The following is a 22,915-nucleotide window of genomic DNA, read 5'->3' on the forward strand; positions in this document are numbered from 1 at the left end:
GAGTCTTCACCCAAAGTTGAAATTGGTAGCTTTCCTTTTCATGTTATATACCTCAGGATTTCATCTGGAATGTCTCTGGAGCAGTCAAGGGAGTCATTTAAAGCTTGATTGCCATGAAGAGACAGGGTGGAGACCATGATTTGCACCAGAATAAATACCCATATAATAGATAATGTAAATATTAAAGGCAGGGTTGTTCTTCCCACCTTGTTCTTGCTGCTTTTTAGTGGAGTAGTAGTTAATTACAAAGTTGTTGGATCACCATGGGATCAGGTATATATTAGTGAGTAACTTTTTAATCCATATTCTGACATGAGCTTGTCCCTGTCACAAGTTGGCAAGGTTAAGAAATGCTTTGCTATAGCCAGTTCCTTAAAAATGTGTTTGCTTAGAAAATGGGCATTAATATTGAAAAAGGACTTTTAAGATGCAAACCCTCATTGATACCAAGTGTCTTTCCCTGTAGCATACAGAGAACATAACATAACGTTAACATAACATTAAAGCCAGATGGTAACGGGCTTTCTCAGACAGTGAGAATCTGTTCCAGGAAGTTTCTTTTGTTGCTTCACATTAGCATTGCTGGTATTTGCTGCTGGGAAGGTGCAGTTTTGTGGATTGTTTCCAGATGCTGCCCAACTGCAAGTGCTGTTGACGAATACTTTTTGTGTGGAACCATGCAGAAAAACCCAAGAGCCAATTTCCTGCCACAGCACTTGTGTTCAGTCTGCTGCAGGTGGTACAAATAACCTTAACTTTCCCTTTCACCGTGGTCACAGGGTATGGGAGTGGACCCATGTCAGGGCTGTTGTGAAGCTTGTGTCAGTGTGCCTCCTGGCCACAGCTGAGAGCAGTGAGTGGCACAGAACTGAGCTTGCTTTGAATGAACCTGTGGACAAGTATATTCGTGTTAAAAAGGAACAGATGAGGCATATTCTGCAACAGCATGTCAGGATGCTGATGAAACTGTATTTCTGTCTCCTCAGCCTTTCCCGATACAAGTTGAAATTCAGCCCAGACAAAGTAGATACCATGATTATCCAGGCAATTTGTAAGTATATTTAGAGCTTAAATTATTAATGGATTTGGCTTAGGATAGCTGATTTCTTTACATTGGCTAAAGAAAAGTATTGCTGTCAATTTCCTCCTAGGATGTCTTAGTAAATTGGGTGTTGATGTTTAGCTAGGCATAAAGTGTGTTTTCTCAGTAGGGTTTTCCACAAGCAGGAACATTTTTAGGGCCATACAATAAACTGGTGTGCACTTTTTCTTAGCATAGAAATCAGCTGAGCTACAGGCAGCGTTAGTTCAGTCCTCTTAAGGGTTTTCCTTCCCAACATGTCTTGCCTCCTGAGTGGTGCTGGGAAAACGGGCCCCATGGGATGGCATTTTCTGACCCATCATTTGGGTGGTATCTTGTATAGAGGGCAATGTAGAAATAGACTCTTAGGTTAGGCATGTAAAACACACTGCAGTGTGTAATGCTGCATTTTGTCTCCTTGCTTTCTAAATGGAAAACAGATTGAAATTGTTAAAGCAGCTAGGAAAGCCCATTCCTCATTTTTCCTTGAAGACATACACATCATAATCTGCACGCTTGCTGTGAAGCAGTGGTGAGGAATCCTGTTTGGAATATTAATTCCCAGACTGTTGCCAATGATGAAACATAGTTAAACTGAAATTAATGATGTAATTCAGTTCCTTCGTCACTACCACTGAGACAACAGATGGGAATGTTGGTATTGCATTAGCAGGAAATAGTTTAGCTTCAGGGCTCTCTAGCAATATATGCTGTAGGTTCTCTACTCCAATAAATGATAAATTTGTCATATCTGGTAAATGGTGAGCCTGTTGGCTTTGTATCTGGTATATTTATATTATAACAGCAACTAAAAGGCTTGACCTTTTAAATCAAGTAATGGAATACAAAATTGGTTTGTTACCATTAAAACGTTTTTTCCTTAAAGTTAGTTGGATGGCTACATTTTACATAAACCTCGTGTGTAGCACTTGGCTGACTGAGAGGAGGGATGATAACTGGCTGCTGCTCTCCTTCTAGGGGAATGTGCTTTGCAGCTGTTAAGGTGTTTGTCCAAGACCAGTCCCAGTGATAAAACTTCGAGGCCACACTCAGGGAATTCTAATATTTCTATAGTATTGTGCCTGGTATTATGCAGTTCTCTGAAAAGTAAAGACTTCTAGTGTACTGCAGTTTGGTTTATTCCAGTATTTATAGAGTGAAATACTTAGTTAATCTCCCTTTACACTATTAAAATTTGTTGGTTTGAGTGTACCATATTTTTAGGTTACCCTTTTAGAAAAAGAACTCCATCCTTCTTTCTTTTAGCGCTTCTTGATGACTTGGACAAAGAACTGAATAACTACATCATGCGCTGTCGGGAATGGTACGGTTGGCACTTCCCTGAACTGGGCAAAATCATCACAGATAACCTCACATACTGCAAATGCGTGCGGAAAGTCGGTGAGTGCTGAGGCCAGCCGAGCCTGGGGCAGGGCCGTGTGCACGGCGTGGGTGGCACTGGTCTGAGATCTGCTCACTGCTCATCCAGCTGCTCATCACCCTGAGCAATGCTGCCTTCAGCAGCAGAGTGGGTAGGGCCAGGAGAAAAGGAGGGTATGTTTGCATCTGCATGTTGATGCAATTTGCCGTTTGGAATCTTAAGTGAAAGCTAATGCCACATCACCAACCAGTCCTTCATGGACCACCAGCACATCTTCTTAGAATCACAATTAGTCAGCAGGCCAGTTTGGAAATAAGTTACTAAAAAAGTGATGTAAAGAGAAGTGTTGCCTGTCTCTGGATGTTCTTGGAGACAGCAGCTGCTAGAATTACTCATAAGAGCAGAAAGAATGACTGCTATATTTTGGACACTTGTTTCACCTCTTGGGCTCATGTGCTTTGTATTGATTTTTTTTATTGGTTGGTTGTTTCTTTGTAATAATGAAGTTTACAGTCCAGAGAGAGAGTTGTGGTTTTAAGGGAACTTTTTTTCCTCCAACTGTAGAGACAATTAAATAGATTTGGTTAGTAGTAAGTGCCTGCTTCCTGGAATTCTTTTCTTGTAATATTGTGACTGAAAATTCTGCAGCAACCAGCTACTAAAAAGGTGAAGTATGCAGTGTTACAGAACATGGACTTTCTGGGGTTTTTTTCTAGTTTAAAATTTAATGTTTCCAACCATTCCTAGCTGGTATAAACATAGTCAGAACACTGACATACATTTTAGGAATTCGGAATAGTGTGATGGCAGACTTGACTCACTCTTTATTTTGGCCTTTTATCTTCATCTGTTTGTGCTTTTTTTACTAGTTCATCTCGCCCCCCGCACAAACATGCTTTCATCTGTCCCCCACAGGAGACAGAAGCAATTTTGCTTCCTCTGATGTTTCTGACATCCTACCAGAGGAGATTGAGGAGGATGTGAAGGCTGCCGCTGAGATTTCCATGGGGACAGAAGTATCAGAAGAAGACATAAACAACATAATCCATCTCTGTGATCAGGTATGTACACACAGATGGACAGGAGTAGGACTCTACTTTAGCTGTTTCAGAGCCACTTCTACCAAGGAGGAGAGTTTTTCCCAGGGCAGCCCTAACACTCTTGTGATGGCAGTGATGATTCCTAGATTGTTGCGTTCCTGATGTTCAGACGTGAGGGTGCACAGTCACTACCTCATCTGAGCCATCTCAGGCTGTTGATGTCTGCACAAGGCCTTCTGAAAGCAGCAGTCTTACTTTTGGGAGGAATTTTGCTATCATTGTGCTTTTAAGTATTTGAGATAATGGCATTATATAGCCTCTTTTTGATCTGTCACTGTGGAAGCTGGGTGATAAACCTTGGGTTAAAAATGGAGCACTGAAGCCCCAGAAGAGTTAGGAGTCCTACCCTGCTCTCGTCTGGGCTGTGTGTGAACAAACACCCTCCGACTTCAGTCGTGCCAGTTGGATCCCTTTGTGACTTTACCAGGGAGTGGCAGGGTTAGGAGTTCCTGTTCTTGGTCTAGACCAGGCTGCTTTTTTATGTGCATTCTAATTGTGTGTATTTATATAGAACAAGTAAAGAGCATTTATCTCATTTCAAGAGAATGGTGGCAAAGATTTATGTGAAAACTGAATTTTCCAGGGTTTTGTCCTAAAGAAAATGTCCTTACTGAGTATTTTTGTCCTGCTTCACTGTCTTTGGCATGTTGTCAGCTCCTTTATCAGGAGTTTTGCTGAGAAAATAAGTTGCATAAGGGAATAAGCAGTACAGATCCAATATACTTTGTGAGTATATTGGCTCTGCTCTGGGAATATGCCCTGTATAAAGTTTCCTGTAACTCTGGCTCTTGGCTGTTTTCATTTTGCAATTTGTTAGTCTCCTACATTGGAATTCTCAGCAGTTCCTCATGTCAGTATATTTGTCTCTTACTATTTTTTGCTCGGCTAATACTGAGTCCTGTAACCAAACTCTCTCTGTGCCAGGTGATTGAAATCTCTGAGTATCGGACACAGCTCTATGACTACCTGAAGAACAGAATGATGGCCATTGCTCCCAATCTCACTATCATGGTGGGAGAGCTGGTGGGAGCAAGGCTCATTGCTCATGCAGGTGGGTTACGGTGATCAGTGTAAATAAATCTTAGGTGATGTCATCAGAGGTTTTCTCCGAGGAGCTGGTCAACTAAAAGCATTATGTAAGGCCTGGTGAACATATCGTGGTAAATGGGGCAAAGGCAGCACTTCAGGAATCTTGAGAATACCAGCATGAGCTTGGTAGTAGTCTGTGATGACGAAGTTCTCAGTTGGCCTGAATTCTTTCTGGAATATGAGGGCAACTTAAGTCACTACCTCTTCTGAGACACTTACTGAGCCTCCTGCTGATAGTTCAGTCACTTCTGAGTTTAAAAACCAACACTGAGCATTTATAGTCACACTGGCTCAAGATAGCAGTCTACCTGTGCTGTAGTTCTGTGATGAAATGTTCTTGCTGTCAGACTGTCAGGAGTAGGCATTATTCCAGTGGAATATGTTTTATTGATGAGTCAGCCTTCTTTCCTGATGCTCAAATCAAACCAAGACAGTTGAGGCATGAAAGACTGAAGTGGTTTACCTGTCCTTCAGGAAACAAATGGGAAACAGGTCTCATGAAAATAGACTGCTCTGAGCTTCTTATACTATTCAAAAGCAGGAATCTAGCCTAGCTGCTCCTCTGACAAATTACTCTTGCTGTGTCACCTCTTTCTAGGTTCCCTCCTGAATCTGGCAAAACATCCAGCTTCAACAGTTCAGTTACTGGGTGCTGAGAAGGCACTCTTCAGAGCACTGAAGACTAAAAGGGACACACCTAAGTTTGGTCTTATCTATCATGCCTCCCTGGTGGGACAAAGCAATACCAAAAATAAAGGAAAGGTAAGTTGCAGAGTTCTTTACTAGCTTGGCTTTTTCCAGGGCATGAATATTTTGAGCTTCATGATGACTTGAGCTTCACAGTGAGGCTCTTTCCATGGCTTGCTTTACTGTAGTGCTTTGTGATTCCATGGAAAATACCACTGTCCCACAAACCTTTGAATATCGTTCACTGCTGCTCAAAAAAAAATTGAATGGGATTGCCCATTTGACATATCTGAGCAATAACAGGGGTGTGTATCCTGCTGAGTTAGGGTGTACCACTGGCTTTCTCAAGGGTTGTGTCCCTACTTTCTTCTATGTGATAGTAAATTAAGGTGTTAAAGGCTTTAGGCTGGCTTGAAAATTGGACTCTTAGTGCTAAAGTAATTTATAGCTTGCTCTTAAAGCTTTCATAGTGCAGGGGGATGAATGTGTGTTTGAATTGTGGAGAAAGCTGGAAATTACACCTCAAGCTAACCTGATCTAAAGGTTGGGATAGAGTAGGATATGTATTACTGACTTGCTGTCTCAGACATTTCCCTCTATTTATCAAGGAAATAAGATGTTACATTAACAGTATTTCAGTGTTGAAAGAATGAGACACTAATTATTTTTTGGACTAAACACTGCTAGTAGATGGTTACTCTGTTCTTTTGTATGTGTGGGTATGGTTTCCAGATCAGAGTGAATCATTGCCTTATGTTAAGTCTTAGCATTTAATATTATTTTTGGCTTTTCCAGATTTCTCGAATGCTGGCAGCAAAGACTGCCTTGACTATTCGTTATGATGCCCTTGGAGAGAACACCAGTGCTGAAATGGGAGCTGAGAACAGACTAAAAGTAGAGACAAGACTGAGGCTTTTGGAAGAGAGAGGGGTAAGTCTTGCAGAGAGCTGCATGAAGCTGACATTCTTGTTCAGGATATGATTTTCTGATACACTGCTTTTTGACTCTTCCCACTCAGTAGTGTGTCACTCTTACCCTGTAGTTTCTCCCAGCTTTGGCTGGAGTGGCCAAAGGAAGTGTGTAAGTTGGCTGCAGGCATTTGTGTGTCAGCCATTCTTGTTTACAAGTTTGTCTTCATTTGTATTATACTGAAAAATCTTGGTAGTGAACAAGATGAATAAGATCATACCTTTACATTGCCTACATCTCTATGAATTGCAAAAATAGGCTTATTACTTCATAGTTTCTTTCCCTTTACTTTAGAAAGGAGTATTTGTGTTTTCTCCCTGCCTCGCATTTTCCACCCTGGCTCTCCAGAATCTGGACACCGGTGGTGCTTGGTCTTAGGGAGCTTTCTCTGTAGCTAAAGCAAGATGTTATTCTGCAAATTGCTGCATTACCCTCCCACCACCTGATGAATATCTGGGCTCTCCACACCTGCTGTTCCATGTTGCCCTTCGGAGAATGTAGGGTCCCTTTCCTCTTTTAGGTGGCATGCCTGCTGCATGTGGTCTTTTACAACAACTAGGTTCAGCCTTCCAAGCTAGATCTGATGCCAGTGCTCTAGTACTGGCATCACTAGAACAGAAAAGAAAAATCCAGAAAAACCTGCCCACTGTCTTCATGGGAGGTGAAACTTCCCATCGGAACAGAGGCAAGGAGACATGTTAACATCAAAAGACAAGCCAATCACCTGACAAGTACACATTTAATTTAGTTTGGGGCCTGTGTTGTGGTTTTAAGGTTGGCTTTATGCCAACTATAGGGTGATACCTGCCCTGACATGCAGTTATTCTTGCCAGAGAAAAAAGTGCAGAAATTTGAGCTGCTTTGGGGAATTTGGAGGTACAGTGTTATGTCATGTGTCTGTGGTATATTTGATCCAGTAGTAGGTGCCCTTTACTTGAATTGGACTCTTGAAGAGCAGCATTAGGAAGGCCGTTCTCACCTCAGCCTTTCTCACCTCAGCTACACTCCCTGTTGCTACTCTACACTCAGGTGTAAAACTGGTGCAGGTACACAAGAGCCTGACCCATAATATATGTCTGTCTTTCCATTATTAATTCCTTTCAAGCGCTGTAGAACTTGTACTGTGAATTCTTTTCATTATGAGTAATTTGTTTTCCATATCTAAATTTTTCTTGTAGATAAGAAGAATAAGTGGCACTGGAAAAGCCTTGGCCAAGACAGACAAGTATCAAAACAAGAGGTGAATAGTTTTTCCTTTCAGCTTAGCTGAGTAAAAATAACTCTCCATGTTTTTATTTCTGAAAAGCTTTTTGGTTGTGGGCTGAGTTGACTCAAGATCCAGAAAACAGTTTCTGTGCTTTTTAAACATTGATAATAAGTTTTGGTGCTAATAAGAATTTCCTTTTTCTCAGGTTTTCTAATAGTAAATTACTGACATCATCAGATAGCAAGTACTTTAGGTGCTACCACCAGCACCCCAAAAAGCTGGGTGTTAATATTATAGCAGCTTTATTTATTACAATTCTGAATGAAATAAATTGGAGAAAATCAGAGTTTAAATTATTCATTTTGACATGGAAGCTGTCCTAGAGGCCTATTTAGCCATCTCATTCTTTAAAAAAGGAAAGAAACAGGCACCACTTGTTTTGAGCAAAGCTTCATCACCTTGTGTGTAATGTCTTGTATGTATATATGTCTTGTATGTAGTAAGTACCATGTCTTAAGCAATAGATAAGGTCTGTATGTACTCTGGACACCATTAGAACAGTTTCTGGTGCCCAGAGTGATGCTGTAAATTGCAACTGGGACAGCTGAACATTGAGGATTTGAGCAGGGTATTATTAGTCTGCGCTGTGACATCTGGGTTTATCGCTTAATTTGGTTGCAGACTTCTTGCTTAGCTTGGCCTGCTTATTTTGCTGAGCCTGTGGTGTAGAGAGGGGAAGAGCTCAGCAAAACCAGGGCTCAGTGCTCATTCTGTGAGGAAAAAATAGCACTGTTGCACCCATCTGCAGCTCCCAAACATCTTTCTGGAGCCTAGCTGTAACTTTTATTTCCATATGCCAGGCATTTCCAAGTGTAGTGATGGCTGTGATTTCTGGAGCAGCTTTTGCAGACAGTGTCAGTCAGTAAATGAAGCATCAGGGCGTGTCAGGAGGCAGGAGCTGAGGGAGGAGGGTGTTACAGAGACAACATAGATGCTGGGGTTTGACCTCTTGAAATGAGGAATCATGAACTCCTGCCAGGACATGTTTCTGCTGTTAGACATGCTTTGCAAACATGTCTAGGCTTGGGGAGAATCTGAAGATAGTTCCTGGCTGTTTGGCATAGTCTGGCTGCCTAAAAGGGAAACTAACTCAGTACTTGTCAAATTGTCCTTGTAGTACAAAAATGGCAGTACTGCTCTATGGGGATGTTAGAAGGGCTAAAATAGTGTTTTAAGGAGATTGGCAAGAATGTTAGTCTTGTATGGAACCATGGATTTTGTATTAATTAGCTAAATCACCTTAATGTATCAGAAGTGAAATGTGAGGTAGTTTTTAGAGATGAGGTTCAAGTGAAACATTTCTGTATGCTTTCCAAAAAAGATGCAAAAGATGCTATATTTGTCTTATTTATGGTTTTGTGGTTTTGGTTTTTGTTTTTAATTAACAGCAATATTATGGCAATGACAAGGAAACCAGTGAGCTCTCACTTGGGTTTAACTGAAGCAGAGTCCACTGTTTGCAAAAGGCTGTGCAATGAATTTCTGTAAACAAATATGCGGTGTTAATACCCATAAGAATAATTTCCCATGCTTAGAGGACGAGTTGATGGTACTGACTGCTGGCATTACCACATGCTTCCCAGCCCAGTCACTCAGCCTGAGTTGCTTTTGTAGCCTGTGCAAGGTAGCTACTTCAGATTTCTATTTTAGGAAAGTTCAGATGTTCATTATGTGGCTGGGGAGGAAATATTTTCAACTTAGGTGTTTTTAAAATGCCTTTTTTCTCCAGTAGGAGTTCTGTTGGGAAGACAAAAAAAACTGTGTTGTTGCTATTTGATGATTCAGTTGCTCCTTACAAGTTCCAATTAAAGAGCACTGGATTTCAGGGTGGCCAGTTCTCTACAGAGGAGTTTAGGACTGAACAACCGAGCATGCAATAACTGAGAAGAGGCAGTTTCAGACACAGATTAGATATTTTAATGTCCCATAAAGTCAGTGAAACAGGTGGTACAGCAATGAGCCATAACATAACCCTGCTTTGTGAGTTTGCCCTCTCAGTGTAATGGTGGAGAGGCAATATAGAAAAAGCAGAGGTAAAGCTACTTCTAGTGCTCTGTGTGTATGTATTATTACCCCTAGGGTGCAATTATAGGGTGATATACCAAATAGAATACAGTAATATACCAAATGGTGGGGAGCTGTGTGCTTGTGACCACATAGCTGTGCTGGATAGGCTTTCAGCATCAGAGAAATCAATTTAATGCATAATTCAAGTGCTCTGTAGAGCCTTCAACAGGTATAAACCAGGATCAAACTCTTAGTTAACTGGTATTTTCAGATCAGACAGTTGTACTTTGTGGGGTATCTCTTCTATAGTCATTATTACTGATAAACCCACTGTGTCTTGGAGGGAGGGCCTCACTACCTGTAGATGCTTTGTTAGCTGAGCAAGATGATTTTCAGATATTCTTGGTAGGTTGTATTGGAAAGTTTATGTTCAACTGCAGGATCTTACCTGAAGGCTTGCTGCTCTTAATACGTAAACTGACTTTTTTCTTCATTACAGCGAAGTAAAAGTATTTGACCCCTCTGGTGACTCTACACTTCCTGTTGTTTCCAAGAAGCGCAAAATTCAGGAGGTGGACGAACCAGACACAGAGGTTGCAGTGAAAGCAAAGAAGTTCAAAGCAGAGATGAAAGGTTGGTTGGTGTACCTGTGCTGCTGGCATGTCACTGTTTGCATTGTGCAGTGGGGCTTAGCATTTACAGGCAGCCACAGTGCCTGGGTATTCTCCTTGGGTATGACAGTGTATTTAATAAAGGATACGATCCCTTATAGACTGACACCAGACTGCAGTCAATTCACAAACAGCTGGAAACATATAAGAAAGTTTAAAAACAAAACTCTACTCATGTTCTTGCAGAATTTCTTGCTCAGCAGGTTTGTATTTAGTATCTTGAAGACAGAAAAGCTGCTCTCTGTAAAAAAAGAACTTGCCCTATTTTCTTTCAAGAATACTATTTTATTCTGTCTAGAAACGTTTTCTGGCATGTTTCAACATATAAAAAGGTCAGAATTTGATGTGAAATGACAGTTGGAAATTTCCGTCTGAATTTGTGTAATATGTGAACAATTGTTATTCTCTGGGGAACTAAAACTGAACTATGGCCACAGTTGTTCTTTCCTTCTCTGATAAGTTACTGTGTGAAGAAAGATTTTGAACTGTGACTGCAAAATAATCTAGTTTAACATTATGGTTCATTTTAATAAACATTCTGTTCTCACCAGTGTGTAACATGGGAGGGGGAGAAAGAAGATGATTTAAAGTCACTCCTGTGAGATCCAGAGCCAGATCTGGGCATGAACTACTCACAAGTTTTGCCAACTACCCGTGCCTGCAGCAGGTGAGGGCTGTCAGAGCCTTCCCTTTCTGCCTTCTCTGCTACTCTGTTGTAGGGGATCAGAGTGTAGATCTGCTGGTTCAATACCTCTTCATGCTCAGGTGATGTGGAGGTGTGTTCGTTCCAGTCACCACTTAGTTCATGGTGTCTCTGTACATGGAGGGAGCAATTTGCAGGAACCTAAACTTAGCTGAGAAGTAAAGTTACACTGGAGGGAGAACCCTTTGTGCTGTAAAGCTGAGATCTGTGCCCCAGCTTTGTTCTCTTATACTTACCATAATGAGAAAAGGACACGAGTACTTCGGAGGCTTGAACTTTGCCCATTTGCTTTTGGAGAATGTGGGTGTTCTCACAGCTATTGCTTTTGATTATCTTTTGAACTAACTTCCTTTGCTATAGCCAGAATTGTTCCCTTGGGCTTCCCTTGCATTATCAAAGCAAGTGTTGACATCTCACAGGCAGGAGCTTGTTGCAGGTGAAATATTATGTTGATTTCCAGCCCGCTCTTTTGTAGTTTGAGGAGGTTATTTCTGTTTATAGTTACATTATTCAATGGTTAGTGCTTTTGTACACAAGCCTGCTTGTGTTTGCTTCATTTGCTTTATTGAGCACTGATGTTTCCAGGCTTGGGACTTGGGTGGAGCACAGCAGGTATCCTTGAGCTGGAGATGGTGTCCAGAATAATTGTGGACTACTGAAACCTGTACTGTTTGACTGGTTGTTTTTCAAATTTCCCCAAACTTGAAGTACAGGCTTCAGATGTGTTGCTTTTCTTCCTGCAAACATAGGTCATTCTTCACATGTATGGTTAATAGGTCCTGCTTTTTCCCTGTTCTTTGTATCTACTGGGTCATTTTCTTTGACTACTGGCCATTAGTGCTAACTATGCCAACTGCTTCAGACTATAGAATAAATGTTTTCAGAGTTTATCTTGTGTCACCTCTATGCAGAACTAATCCCTTCAGCCTGTCCTCTTGTACCCTTTAAAATAGCACTGCCTCATGTTTGCAAATTGTATTCAAGCACCCAGCATGGGTACGTGGATTTCCCTGACACCTGCTAGACAGACCATAGCCTTGCTATTTTCCAACATGATTTCTATGATTGAACAGTGTCCTAGAGGGGGCTTGGTGGTCCTAGAAGGTTGAGTAGTTCAGCAAGTCCCATAATTCACAGAAGAGTGCATAGGAGGTCCCAGTATTAAGATTTATGTTGCATGTCACTTAAATGGAAAGTGCATGTGAGCCTTTAATGTCTGCTGTTCTTGGCTCTATTGTTTTTTGCTGTGGTGCTCTATTCAGCTTTTGCCTGGTCAGAGATAACAGATCCAGACAGTGTGTTGTGAAAGAAGTCTCTGCCCCCTCCTTCCTCATGCTGTTTGTGCAGCTGCATGATAAATGGGGCTGGTGGAAAAGTAGTCCCAGAAAAAAAGGCATTCTTCAGCCAGAAATTTTTAATTTGGTTTGTATTACAAGACGAAGGTAAAGGATAGGAGGGAGCTGGGAAGCTGCCACTGAAAAGTGTTGGTCAAACCATTGCTTTTAATATCTGTTGTAAAGGGGGACTGTTACAGCGGGGATACTGCAACACATGTATCAGACAATGAGGCTATGGAAAAGAAATACATATGGACAGATTCTTGATAGATGTTTATTTCTTCAGCCGCACGGCCGGGATCTGCCGAGGAACTGCGGCAATCACGGGACCTGAGGGTCCTTGCCCACGCAGGGGCACACAAAACATCCAACGGGGAACAAGGCTGACCAGGGGCAGGGGAACCCCGTGTCTGTGCCCTCAGGGCCCCTCTCCCAGGGCTACATGGCAGGGGGGAGGGACCCTGACAGGGGACAGTACTTTGCATTTTGCTAGCCCAAAGTGTAAATGTTACTGCAAGATGAGATGTGTGGTGTTTTCTCTCTCCCTGTCTGGGGTGCATGAATGGCAGTGCTTTGTGGGAACTGGCAGGGGGTTGGGGGTTAAGATATGACTTCAAACCACATTCACCTTTTATACCTGTCAAGAAACCAAGTGGAAAGATAGTGCCTGAAACAAGTTATAATCCACTTAAGGAGCTGTCTGTTAAAACCTGTTTTCGTGTTGGTGAAGGGAAATAGGGCCGGTGTTTTTGTGGCTGTCGTCTCTGAAGTTGGATGTGGCCAGACAGAATGCGTGCCACCAGCAGGGCTAGCCAGTGCCCCCAGGGAAGCCTTCAGCTTTCATTTTAGCATCAGGATATAGTAGCAGTTAGTGACTTGGGAAGGTATCTCTGAAATATCTTAAATTAATGGAGTTAATGGAGTGAACCCTGCAAGATACAAAGCCTTAAATGATAGCAACAGCTTGACAGGATTCTTTATTGATAGGCAGTGTGACTTCATTCTGTACATGTGGAGCATCATCTGGAGGAGGGAGGATACATCAGGACATCAGGCTTGTGTGTAAAAGCTTAGACAAAAATGGTGGAAAATGGATGAGTGGATCTACTGCTGGTGATGCCCAGCACTCCCAGGGCTGTCAGTCAAACTGCTCTTCAGGGTGCTGCTTTCTGTGCCTCTGTGCCTGGATAGTCAGAGCTATTGGTTTCCTTGTCAGCTGCTGTATATTGCAAAGAAACCCCACTGGCCTTGATTGACTTAGAAGTATTGCACCTAGAGGGGAAAAAGCCAGCACCCCTGGAGCTTTTATCCTCATTCTGGGTAGGTACAAATACGTGACGTCTTGTGATGAGCTTTGCTGAAAGGCAGCAGCTGAAATCTTCAGGGACGACTCTGCTGCTTGCTGTGAGAAGTGACAGTGCCTGTGAGTACCCAGTGCATCAGCTGCACTGTAAATTGTGACAGGTTCCACTGCCTGGTGTGTCAGACTTGATGACACGTAGGGTATTAACAAGAAATTATTTTTTCAAGGTTATCACCCAACATTTTTCTTGGAAATGCATATCTTACCAATCCAGCTGAGTAAAAACATGCTGCATAGCAAAATACGATGTGTACGCTCCTGTTACACTGTACGGCTTTAATGTAGTTTATGCTTATTTTTCAGCAACTTTTTATTTCCCCATGTCATACATAGGGAGGTGAGGATACCTATTTTTATACCTGTTTTGAATGCCTTATGCTCACACACTGTTCTCTGTGACTCTTGTGTATGGCAGAATTAAGTTACATTTACCAGGTTTTTTATCTGGAATCTTTTGCTGTTCTGCTTCTGGTATGTTTTTTAATGTCAGAAAACTGCATGTGTTAGCTGGCTGTATTCTTTTGTAGACATGTCTAGAATTTTTTTACCCTGGAGCCAACGTTTTTTGTCTGAAGCTAATGTTAGAGGCAAAGTTTGAAGTGTATTTTTGACTCATGTAATCCTTCTTCTGGCTTGAGGAACTAAAATTGTGACCAAGTACAATCAAGATGTTAGGAGGTTATGTGGTTTGGGTCTTTTTTTGTAATTGAACTTGTTCTTTTTGTAAGTGGTGAGTGAGTGTTCTTGAAAATGAAATTGATTCTTTCCTTGGGGGATATATGGTGAGAAAATGTCGTCTTGAGTCATACCTCCAGTAGCAACTGTACATACCACAAACACCACTGGTTTCAGCATCAGTTTTAGAGCTACTGAAGGACAGTGGTTGCTACATCATGAACTTAGTCATGAGTGCTGTGTGAAACTTGGTATCCAGCACTGACTCAGCTGTGCAAATAAATTTAATTTGGGTATGCTCCAGTAACAGCCTGGCTGCCACATAGGCTGTCAGCCTGGTAATGATTTCTGCTTGGTTTCTTTACCTAGAGATTCCTAAGACTGTGGGATGTATTCTAGGAAGTGAGTGGTAAATCACAGTTCCATTACCACTGTAATTAAATAGGGCAGATGTTGATGAATAGTTCTGACGAGTAACTGTAAGGTTGTTAGTAAATCTTTCCCTGGGTTGACATTCCTCTCAGCTTGTATAAATAATATTATAAATAATTCCTGTCATCCTGGACAGGAGAGCATTTCTGCATTAAATGCTTTACATTGCCTTGAGATCTTTGTGTTTGCCAGTCTAAACAGTAAAGAAAACTGGTCTGCTTCTTAACAAATTTCCAACATCAAGATAGAGAATCAGCTGTGAACAAGCTATTGCTGGCTAAATGCATTTCTAAGGTGGGAGTTAGAGTCCTTTTGCTGCTCCTGTGTTGCTGGTAAAAATATTTGCCAAACTGTGGACAGTCTCTTTTCTGATGGAGTACTTGAAGGTAACTTGGTAAACAAATGAAAACATGCAAGCTTGTTTTAAACTCTGGGAGCAGCATACAGGAATAGTGTGATGTGAATTCACCAGGAGATGTGAATAGTGCTGTCTGAACACTGTCACTCATGTCTTAAGTAGTTGTATATTTTGATTATAGCAGGGAGTAGTCATGCAGGTAAGGGCAAGGCAGAGGGTAAATAGGAGTCATTGTGTCCTCTGCCATCTCATAGTTTTTCCTTTTGCACTCTTAATAACTGACAGCCTGCCTTTCATTTTTGTCCTTTCTGTGGTACAGAAGGGACAGCTGTAGAAGATGGTGAACCTGTCAAAAAGAAGAAGAAGAAGAAGGGTAAGGAAAAGCAAGCTGAAGAAGAGGAGGTACTGAGTGAGGAACTCCCCACCAGCCCCGTAATTGAGGTGAGGCAGAATTGCACAGCTACCTGATCTTTTTTGGGAATGTGTTCTCTCCAAAACATAGAATGTAGAGTGAGGGATGGGGAGAAATTCATATATATATAATCTATGGCATGCAAATAGTTTTGCTCTAGTAACTTTATTTTGTGCTATCCACCACTGTAACGTCCAAGAGGGTTTGCATTACAAAATAAGATCTGGGAAGTTGGTGACTGCAATGCCTCCATTCCCATCCTGTCTTCTGCCCACCCCCAGCTCTAGTCTTCTCTCTCTTTGCGTCTTTTCTAGTGGGGAGAGTGTCCCTTGGTGCCAATCCACAGGCATCTCTCTCAACTTTGGACTTCTAGGGAGCAGAGGCTGTACCTGCTGATTTGATGTCTTCTAGCAACAGTAGAGCAGATGGGACCAAATCCAACTTTTTGCTCAGTTTTGAAGTCCTGTTCTTAACACAGGGTTTAATTTTCTGTCCTTTGTGTACGTTAGCTGCAGGGCCTGGGGGCAGTGCTGAGCTGTGGCAGTGTGGCACAGCCTCCCTGCCCCTGTGGACGGCCCAGTGCATTTAGCAACTGAGGAAGGACATCTCTTGGGTTGTGCTCTGCTGAGCATGGCAGCTGGAGTGATGCTTTGGGTGTGAGCCCTGTTGCCTAGCTACACATGTTGCTTTGCTTTTCCATGATGCTTTGTTCATGGCAACATTTGTTTGTTTGCAGAATGCAGAGAAAAAGAAGAAGAAAAAAAAGAAAATGAAAAATGAGGGTGAAGACTGATGAGGAGCAGGGGAAAACACTGGCCCTTGGACAGCTGCTTCGGAGTAGCATTTCTCAACATAATTTGTTTAGCCTCTTGCTGAAAACTAACTTCCCTGTGTTGCAAGAGGGCAAGGAGATGGGTTTGATAGCTGTCTTCTTCCTGGAATAGGATACCCTGGTGTCTCTGCTAATTAGGAGGATTACTGGTTTCTTTTGTTTAAAAGCTCACAATAGATCCTCTTTTTACAACCAGTTTCCACTGATAAGGAATAAAAACATTTTCATGGAGATTTTATGCCTCTGTTTTTTAACTTGTTTGCTGGGTTTCTAGCCATTATCAGGACTATTTCTAAGATGTATTGTTTTAAATGACTGATCAGTTCTAAAGTTCTAAATGTGTAAATGTTCTGTTGCAGTTTATTCTCTAAAGATTTCAAAGGCTGTAATATTCTTAAATTCTCCATAAAATGGATACAAATATATATGCATAATATCAAAGATGCTTTGAACAGCTGAGGTGTGTTATTGAGTCTGCACTGTAGTTCTCTCGATAAAGCCTTTTCTGAGCATCTTCCAAATGTGTTTTAGTTTTGCTGCACTGGCCAACAAAATTCAGATGTGTGTTTTGAACGAACGTGAGGTAGCTTTCAAATCGGTTCATGGCTATTGTAGCAACTTCCCTCACTTGATTTAAAAACAAAACAAAAAACCCCAACCAACCAGGCCCCCCTCACCCCCCAAAAAAACCCAAAACCACAACAACAAAAAAAACCCCAACCAACCAAACCCAAGGCAAAATTACTTATTCAGCTGATAATGAAGCAGAAAAGACAAGTGTTTTATTAGTAGCAGAAATCAGCCATTTGCTAATTCTGCCATTCTTGAGGGAATACAGATGCACTGAAGTAGCATCATGTGATCAAGACTCTAAAGCTCTTACGGTGGAAAAGGAAACCATTTTTTTAAACTATGCTTAGCACTCAGTTTATTAATTAACATGAAGTTGTTGGTTTTTTTCTAAGTGCAGTGGTAGTGTATTACCTAAACAAAAATCAGTTTCTTCAGCTGGATAACATTTGGTAACTGCAGCCAGTGTAGCTGGTGTTTTTCTCTGGAATAGAGCTTACTGAGCAGCTCTTTGGTACTGAACTGCCCATGGCTTGTGGCCTGTTACTGCAGGTGCATCCCTGACGAGATTGGTAACAAGTTACTAATGGACTGTTCTATCAGTATCAAGAACATGAACTGCCTTTTTCTCCCCTTAGGAAGGTTGCAGTGAGTTTAACTGCTCTAATTGAGATTGCCTGGGAATACTGAGACCATTCCAGTTAATCTGCTTTTTGCTAGACAAGTAAGATGAATTTAAGCTGAAATGTTTAAATGGGCAGCAAAGGTATTAAAACATATTCATAATGAAATAGAAGAGTTGACTGTTAGTGCCTTTAGGTTTTTTATTGTAAATGCATTTTCAAACAGGAGTCCCTAGCAGACATGAAGTTCAATTTCCTCTGAACTATTAATGTAGTTGCTTCTTCAAAAGTATCAGATAAATTATGTATGTGCTGTTCAGAAACTGTCCTGTATAATTTACTCTAATCAGCAAATTTATGTGAACATCAGTTGCTTAGTAAGTCTAATCAGTGGGATCAAAATGGAGAGAAGTTATTTTTGCATGGCCACTTTTTCCTTCCTTTTGCTTATTCCTTTGATAACAAGGGAACAAGATTCACCTCTTTTCTTATGTAGCATATTTTAGTGGTTTATCATTGCAAGCCAATGTCCAGTGTAGGCCAGCTTCCATCTCATAAGGCAGTCCATTGAGCTCAGTCATGAAGCAGCATGTCTTTCCCTCTCCTGCTCCTGTGCTGGGAATGTTGATTTTTAATATCCAATTAAGTAGAGCTTCTACTTTATTCTCTTTCAAAATGTGTGTGACCCAGAAATACTGGGTGGAGAAGAGGAAGCATATTTAAAGCTTTTCTGTGTTGGGTAGACCATACACTCATCTGCCATCACCTCTTTTAAGCAGGTAAATTAAGTACTCTGGGTTCTAGTTGGAACTGTTAAACTCCTCATCTTCAAAACAACGAGCTGCATATCCCAAAGGGCTGCTGCTGAAATACTGATAAGTGTATTCAGCTCAAGTGCTAAATATGATCAGTGAAAATTATCAGTGGTGATAGACTGCAGTCACTGTAAGCCAGGTCACTGCATTTCAAGTTGCTTATCAGTTCAAGCAGATAAGATTGGTTTGCTCATGCATGGTTTTCCACTACCAATGGTCTGGGCATTTGTGTACAGTCTTGCACCTTAAAATAATAAAGCCTACAGTTACTGCTGGGACATACTACAACATCTTTGGACAGAGAAGTTGTGATTCTTACCCAAGAAGTGTGACAGGCCTTTAATTGAGACCCAAACCTTTTATCTTTTTACAGTAGATTTGAGGCTTGTACAGCCTCTCCTGTAAGGAGTAATTGTGCATCAAAGACATGTATGTAGAGCTTGGACCATGGGTCACTAGTTTTTGTAAGGGAAGTGATTCATCTGAAAATGGATCTTTCGTCTATTGATAAAAAGCAAAACCAAAATCCCAGAACTAATGTTAGCGTAAGGATAGAGGCTCTGAGTATTTTAAGTGCAGAAAGAAGAGTTAGCCAGGCTGATGATGGCATTTAAAGCAAAACAGCAAGACCTGTGGAACAGAAGGATCTAAAATGATAATATGATCCTTAAAGCATTTTACCAATAGGGGTTACTCTAAGCCAAAGCTAGCAGTGGAAGATAGTTGATGAACTAGGGCTAAGCCTAGAACAGGGTGAATGAGGGTGGTTTAAAGGGATGGTTGACAGTTTGAAAGGGATATAACATAGCCTATGCTCACTCAGCTTTTGAAAATTATTCTTATGTTGACCAAAAAAGCCATGCTGGCTGTCAGCTGCAAAGCGCCTGGCAAAATTAGTGGTTTGGGTTTTGGTGGGGGCTTTTTTGGTTTTGGGGTTTTTTTGGGTTGGGTTTTTTTGAGTGGAGCTTTCTGCTTTTTTTTTTTCCTTTGGAATTGAACAGCTGTGCATTGTGCTCCCATCCCTGCTCTGCAGAATGAGTGAGTGCAGGGGCTGCTCACTGTCTGCTTCTGCCTGGGCACCCTCTCACCAGAGACATCATCCAGCTTTTTGAGTTGCTACCGTGAAAGCGCTTGTCAGGAAAATGAGGGTTTTCTTCAGGCTAAGACTGTAGTCTTTTGGAAAACAGATGTTTGGGGGTTTGTTTGTTTGTTTGTTGCTTGGGAATTTGCCTGGTAGCATTCCCTGTGCACGAGGAGTTGTTTTCATGGGAACATTGTGGGGCAGTGCTGCAACCCTGCCCTGCAGCAGCCCCTCACCCCAGTGCCTACAGGCCATGGATGTGCACTTCCTTTCAGGCGTCTCCTGCTGCCTGCAGGCATCCTGCTTGCTCCAGCCATCCTGAAATTGTTCCTCCCACCCACAGACACACATCCTCATCATGTCTTCCGTGTGTCCGTGCCTATGTGCAGCAGCGCTTGTTGGGCATCAGAAGCCAAGTAGAGGGACCCTGTTTTCCCTGGCCACAGAATGAGATGGGCAGGCACCATGTACCACTCCAGGCACTAGTCCTGCTCTGGAGCAGAGAAGTTCTCCAGAGCTATCCTAGGATTTTGTGTGTCTCTGCAATGAGAGGTGCCTGCTGAGACTGATGTAAAGACACAGAGGTAACTGCTCAGGGATCACGAAGCCTGCCTGCTGTGGAGGGACAGAACCACTGCTGTTTTTCAGGTAAAACTTCAGCTCACCCATCCCTCTCAAGCTATTTCTTCACATGGAAAATCCCACAAGTCGAATTCTGCTGTCTGTGCCACATCCTGGTGCCTGTGTGGCCCTTCAGCAAGGCGTCACTTTCGCTGGAAAAAATAATAATTTTATTATAAACTACAGACAGCTCAGCAGTAGTTTCCTGTCTTTCTCAGGGAGAAGCACAGCAGCATGTTGTCTTTTGGAGTAGCTTAAAATTTTGAATAGAAATCTTGCTGTCTGAGTTGTCAGGGTCAGCCTCTGTGCCTCTCCAGCCACAGGGTGTGATGTGCAGCCCTCGGCATCAGTCAGCCTTGCCCCCACAGAGCTGGTGATGCCCTGAGCTGGACGCTGTCTCCTCTAGCTAGCATGGAGTGCTGCCAAATGCTCCATCCATGCTTGCACTTCCTTATGCTTAAGTAGCCCCTGCTGAAAGTCCAGGAGCTTCTGCAGTGAGTGCCTGTCCTCCAAGGGTGAGCCCTAGCTCTGAGCATTCGTTTTCGTTTCATATCCTTTGCACTCTGTTGTATTTCTTAAGCAAAAATTCCTCCTACAGCATTCAGCATCTCTGTGTTCAATAACTCCCAAGTTTTCACCAGTATTAATCTGCAACAGATTTTCTGATGTTTAATTTCTCATCCCAGTTACTGGCCAATGGAAACAGCAATTTTGTCTCTACGGACCTCAAGCAAAATACAGTGAGTGGCAGATCGTGATGTTCTTGTGCAAAATTTGTGAGCTACCCTGGACAGAAAGGATGGGGCAGGACTGAAGTGCTAGGATGAAGAAGTGGGAAAGTTGGGCTGACTGTGTAAGCCAGGAAAGGGCTCCAAATGTAAGGGGAATGAATTAGAAAAACTCTTGTTTGGATCACAGCCCATTGGACTTGCCACCTTTAATCTCTGATCTTCATATTCCACCTCTTAAAAACTGAGATAATGCCTCCCAAATCCCACAAGTGTACAGGGCTCTCATTATCGCATTATTTATGAAGCACTATAAGAGCTCTAAATAGGATGTGATGTAGGAGTGTTGTGAAGAAGAGGAAGGAAACCTGTTTGACAGCACAATGGCTGCGAGCGAGGTTGTCTAAGTCCATGATGAAATCTCTCGTGATAAAGCTGCAGCCAGTTTCAAGGCAGCCACACTAAATTCCTTCTTCTTGAAAAGGAACTAAATCTCGCTGTGCCAAAACACAAAACATTTCCTTTTGCAGGATGGCAAGAAGGTTGCTTTTGTAGCAATGTAGAAGCACATTTTAAAATGACTTTTTAAAAAGTGGTGGGGCACTGGTTGATTGGGTGGGGGGCAGCACCAAAACCTGAGCTCAGTTTTTAGTGCTGCTCCCTGCTGCAGAATCAGCAAAGCCATGTGAAATGGACGCTACCATGGATGGGAGACGGGCTCCTGTTCAGACAGCTGTGAGCATAACACTGCAGATAGACATAAATGCCATATAATTGACAGTTGCTCAATCAGTGTATTGCAACATGCTGAAGCAATCATGGGCAGTGCTGTGGCAGAAGGTGCTTCCTCTGCATGGCCAGCTTGCCCACGCCCAGCTGGGAACAGCAGGACAAGGTAAAAACTTTCCCCTTAGTACAATTCTCCATGGCTTTCCTCTGCTCACAGCAAGGAGGTGCCAGGCAGGGTGAGGAATGCCAACAGAGGGCTCTTGTTCCCAGACCCAGGTGTGCCACATGCAGTGCATGAGGGGGTGTTTGAACCTTGGCATCAGTGTGTCGGGCACTTTCCTGTGAGACCCTTGTGCAAAAGCCCCTTGTGCTCCTCAAATCAACCGAGGCTTCTCAAGCAGGACTGACATGAGGCCAGACCCACACTTGGTCTCCCCAAGAGGCAGTTCCAGCTGCGGGGATTGGTGCAGCCAGCTCTTGTTCCTGCCTGACAGCGCATCCATGCAAATAGTGATATCCATCCATTAGAACCTCAGGGGGTATAATGCTTCTAGACTGTAGTGACGTGGAAATAATTTCCAGCATGTTCTGGATGTGTGAAGCTGTCACAGGTATCCAGAGTGTAAAAACAGAAATTCAAGATCTAGGATCTGTACTGTAGCATCTTTTAAAAATGTCATCAAAAACAAATCAAAAGAAGGCGGCTTTGTCTAGACGCTTGTTTCCTAACACCAAATGCCAGGAGTTATTGCGCCTGTACCTTTCTGGAGGCTTTCTGGCTGGGGAATGTTCTCTTTCCAGAGGAAATCCTTTTAACTTTCAGCAGTTCAAGACTCTAATTGGGTGAAATAATAGCTTGGCACTCCCCCAAGCAATATGATTTTTATCTTTTTCACTGTCTGCAAACGCCTGACTTGTCCAATCCTATGAGTCATGGAGGGAATGTGGATGTCAGACTGCCCTTGTATGCAGGGGTGGGCTTCTGGCGAGACTGGCATGGGGTCCTTGCTCAGTGACCAATGGGGATCTGAAACATCCTCTACAGAGCTGCCTCCCTCTGGCCTCACTAGGGCTGAGGATGTGGTGTTGCTGATGTGCACGTTTTTAGGCATCTTCATTCCCACTGAGTTTTTCAAAGGGTTTTTTTTTGTTGGCTACTGCTCTGGTTTCTTCAGGTGACTCATCTTACAATAATTATGGATTCATGCTTTGTCTTTGCCAAACACTAACTCTTCATTAGCTTCAGCTAGTGTGTTTAGATGTTTTCAGCGGAGACTTAGATTTTGATGGTTTATTTAGCCCAGAAATAAGCCTGATAGAATAAACACTGGAGCTTTGAACCTCTCAGGCTTTTGTTTCTGTACTTGGATTAAACAAACGGAGG

The 22,915-nt window shown here is 42.4% G+C and overlaps 1 protein-coding gene across 1 annotated transcript in view; it reads left to right on the top strand.

Moving 5' to 3' along the window:
• Window positions 1–16,383, top strand: part of NOP58 (NOP58 ribonucleoprotein) — a 24,834-nt gene extending 8,451 nt beyond the window's left edge. The window contains exons 6-15 of the mRNA XM_017735778.1: window positions 987–1,051; window positions 2,348–2,482; window positions 3,378–3,523; window positions 4,487–4,613; window positions 5,250–5,413; window positions 6,134–6,268; window positions 7,486–7,547; window positions 10,081–10,214; window positions 15,440–15,561; window positions 16,269–16,383. Coding sequence (XP_017591267.1) covers window positions 987–1,051; window positions 2,348–2,482; window positions 3,378–3,523; window positions 4,487–4,613; window positions 5,250–5,413; window positions 6,134–6,268; window positions 7,486–7,547; window positions 10,081–10,214; window positions 15,440–15,561; window positions 16,269–16,325 — 1,147 coding nt within the window. The 3' untranslated portion in view covers window positions 16,326–16,383. The remainder of the gene's footprint in view (window positions 1–986; window positions 1,052–2,347; window positions 2,483–3,377; window positions 3,524–4,486; window positions 4,614–5,249; window positions 5,414–6,133; window positions 6,269–7,485; window positions 7,548–10,080; window positions 10,215–15,439; window positions 15,562–16,268) is intronic.
• The last annotated feature ends 6,532 nt before the right edge of the window (window positions 16,384–22,915 follow it).

This window comes from Corvus brachyrhynchos, unplaced genomic scaffold (assembly GCF_000691975.1).
Source record: "Corvus brachyrhynchos isolate BGI_N302 unplaced genomic scaffold, ASM69197v1 scaffold255, whole genome shotgun sequence".
In the NCBI taxonomy this organism is placed as follows: domain Eukaryota; kingdom Metazoa; phylum Chordata; class Aves; order Passeriformes; family Corvidae; genus Corvus; species Corvus brachyrhynchos.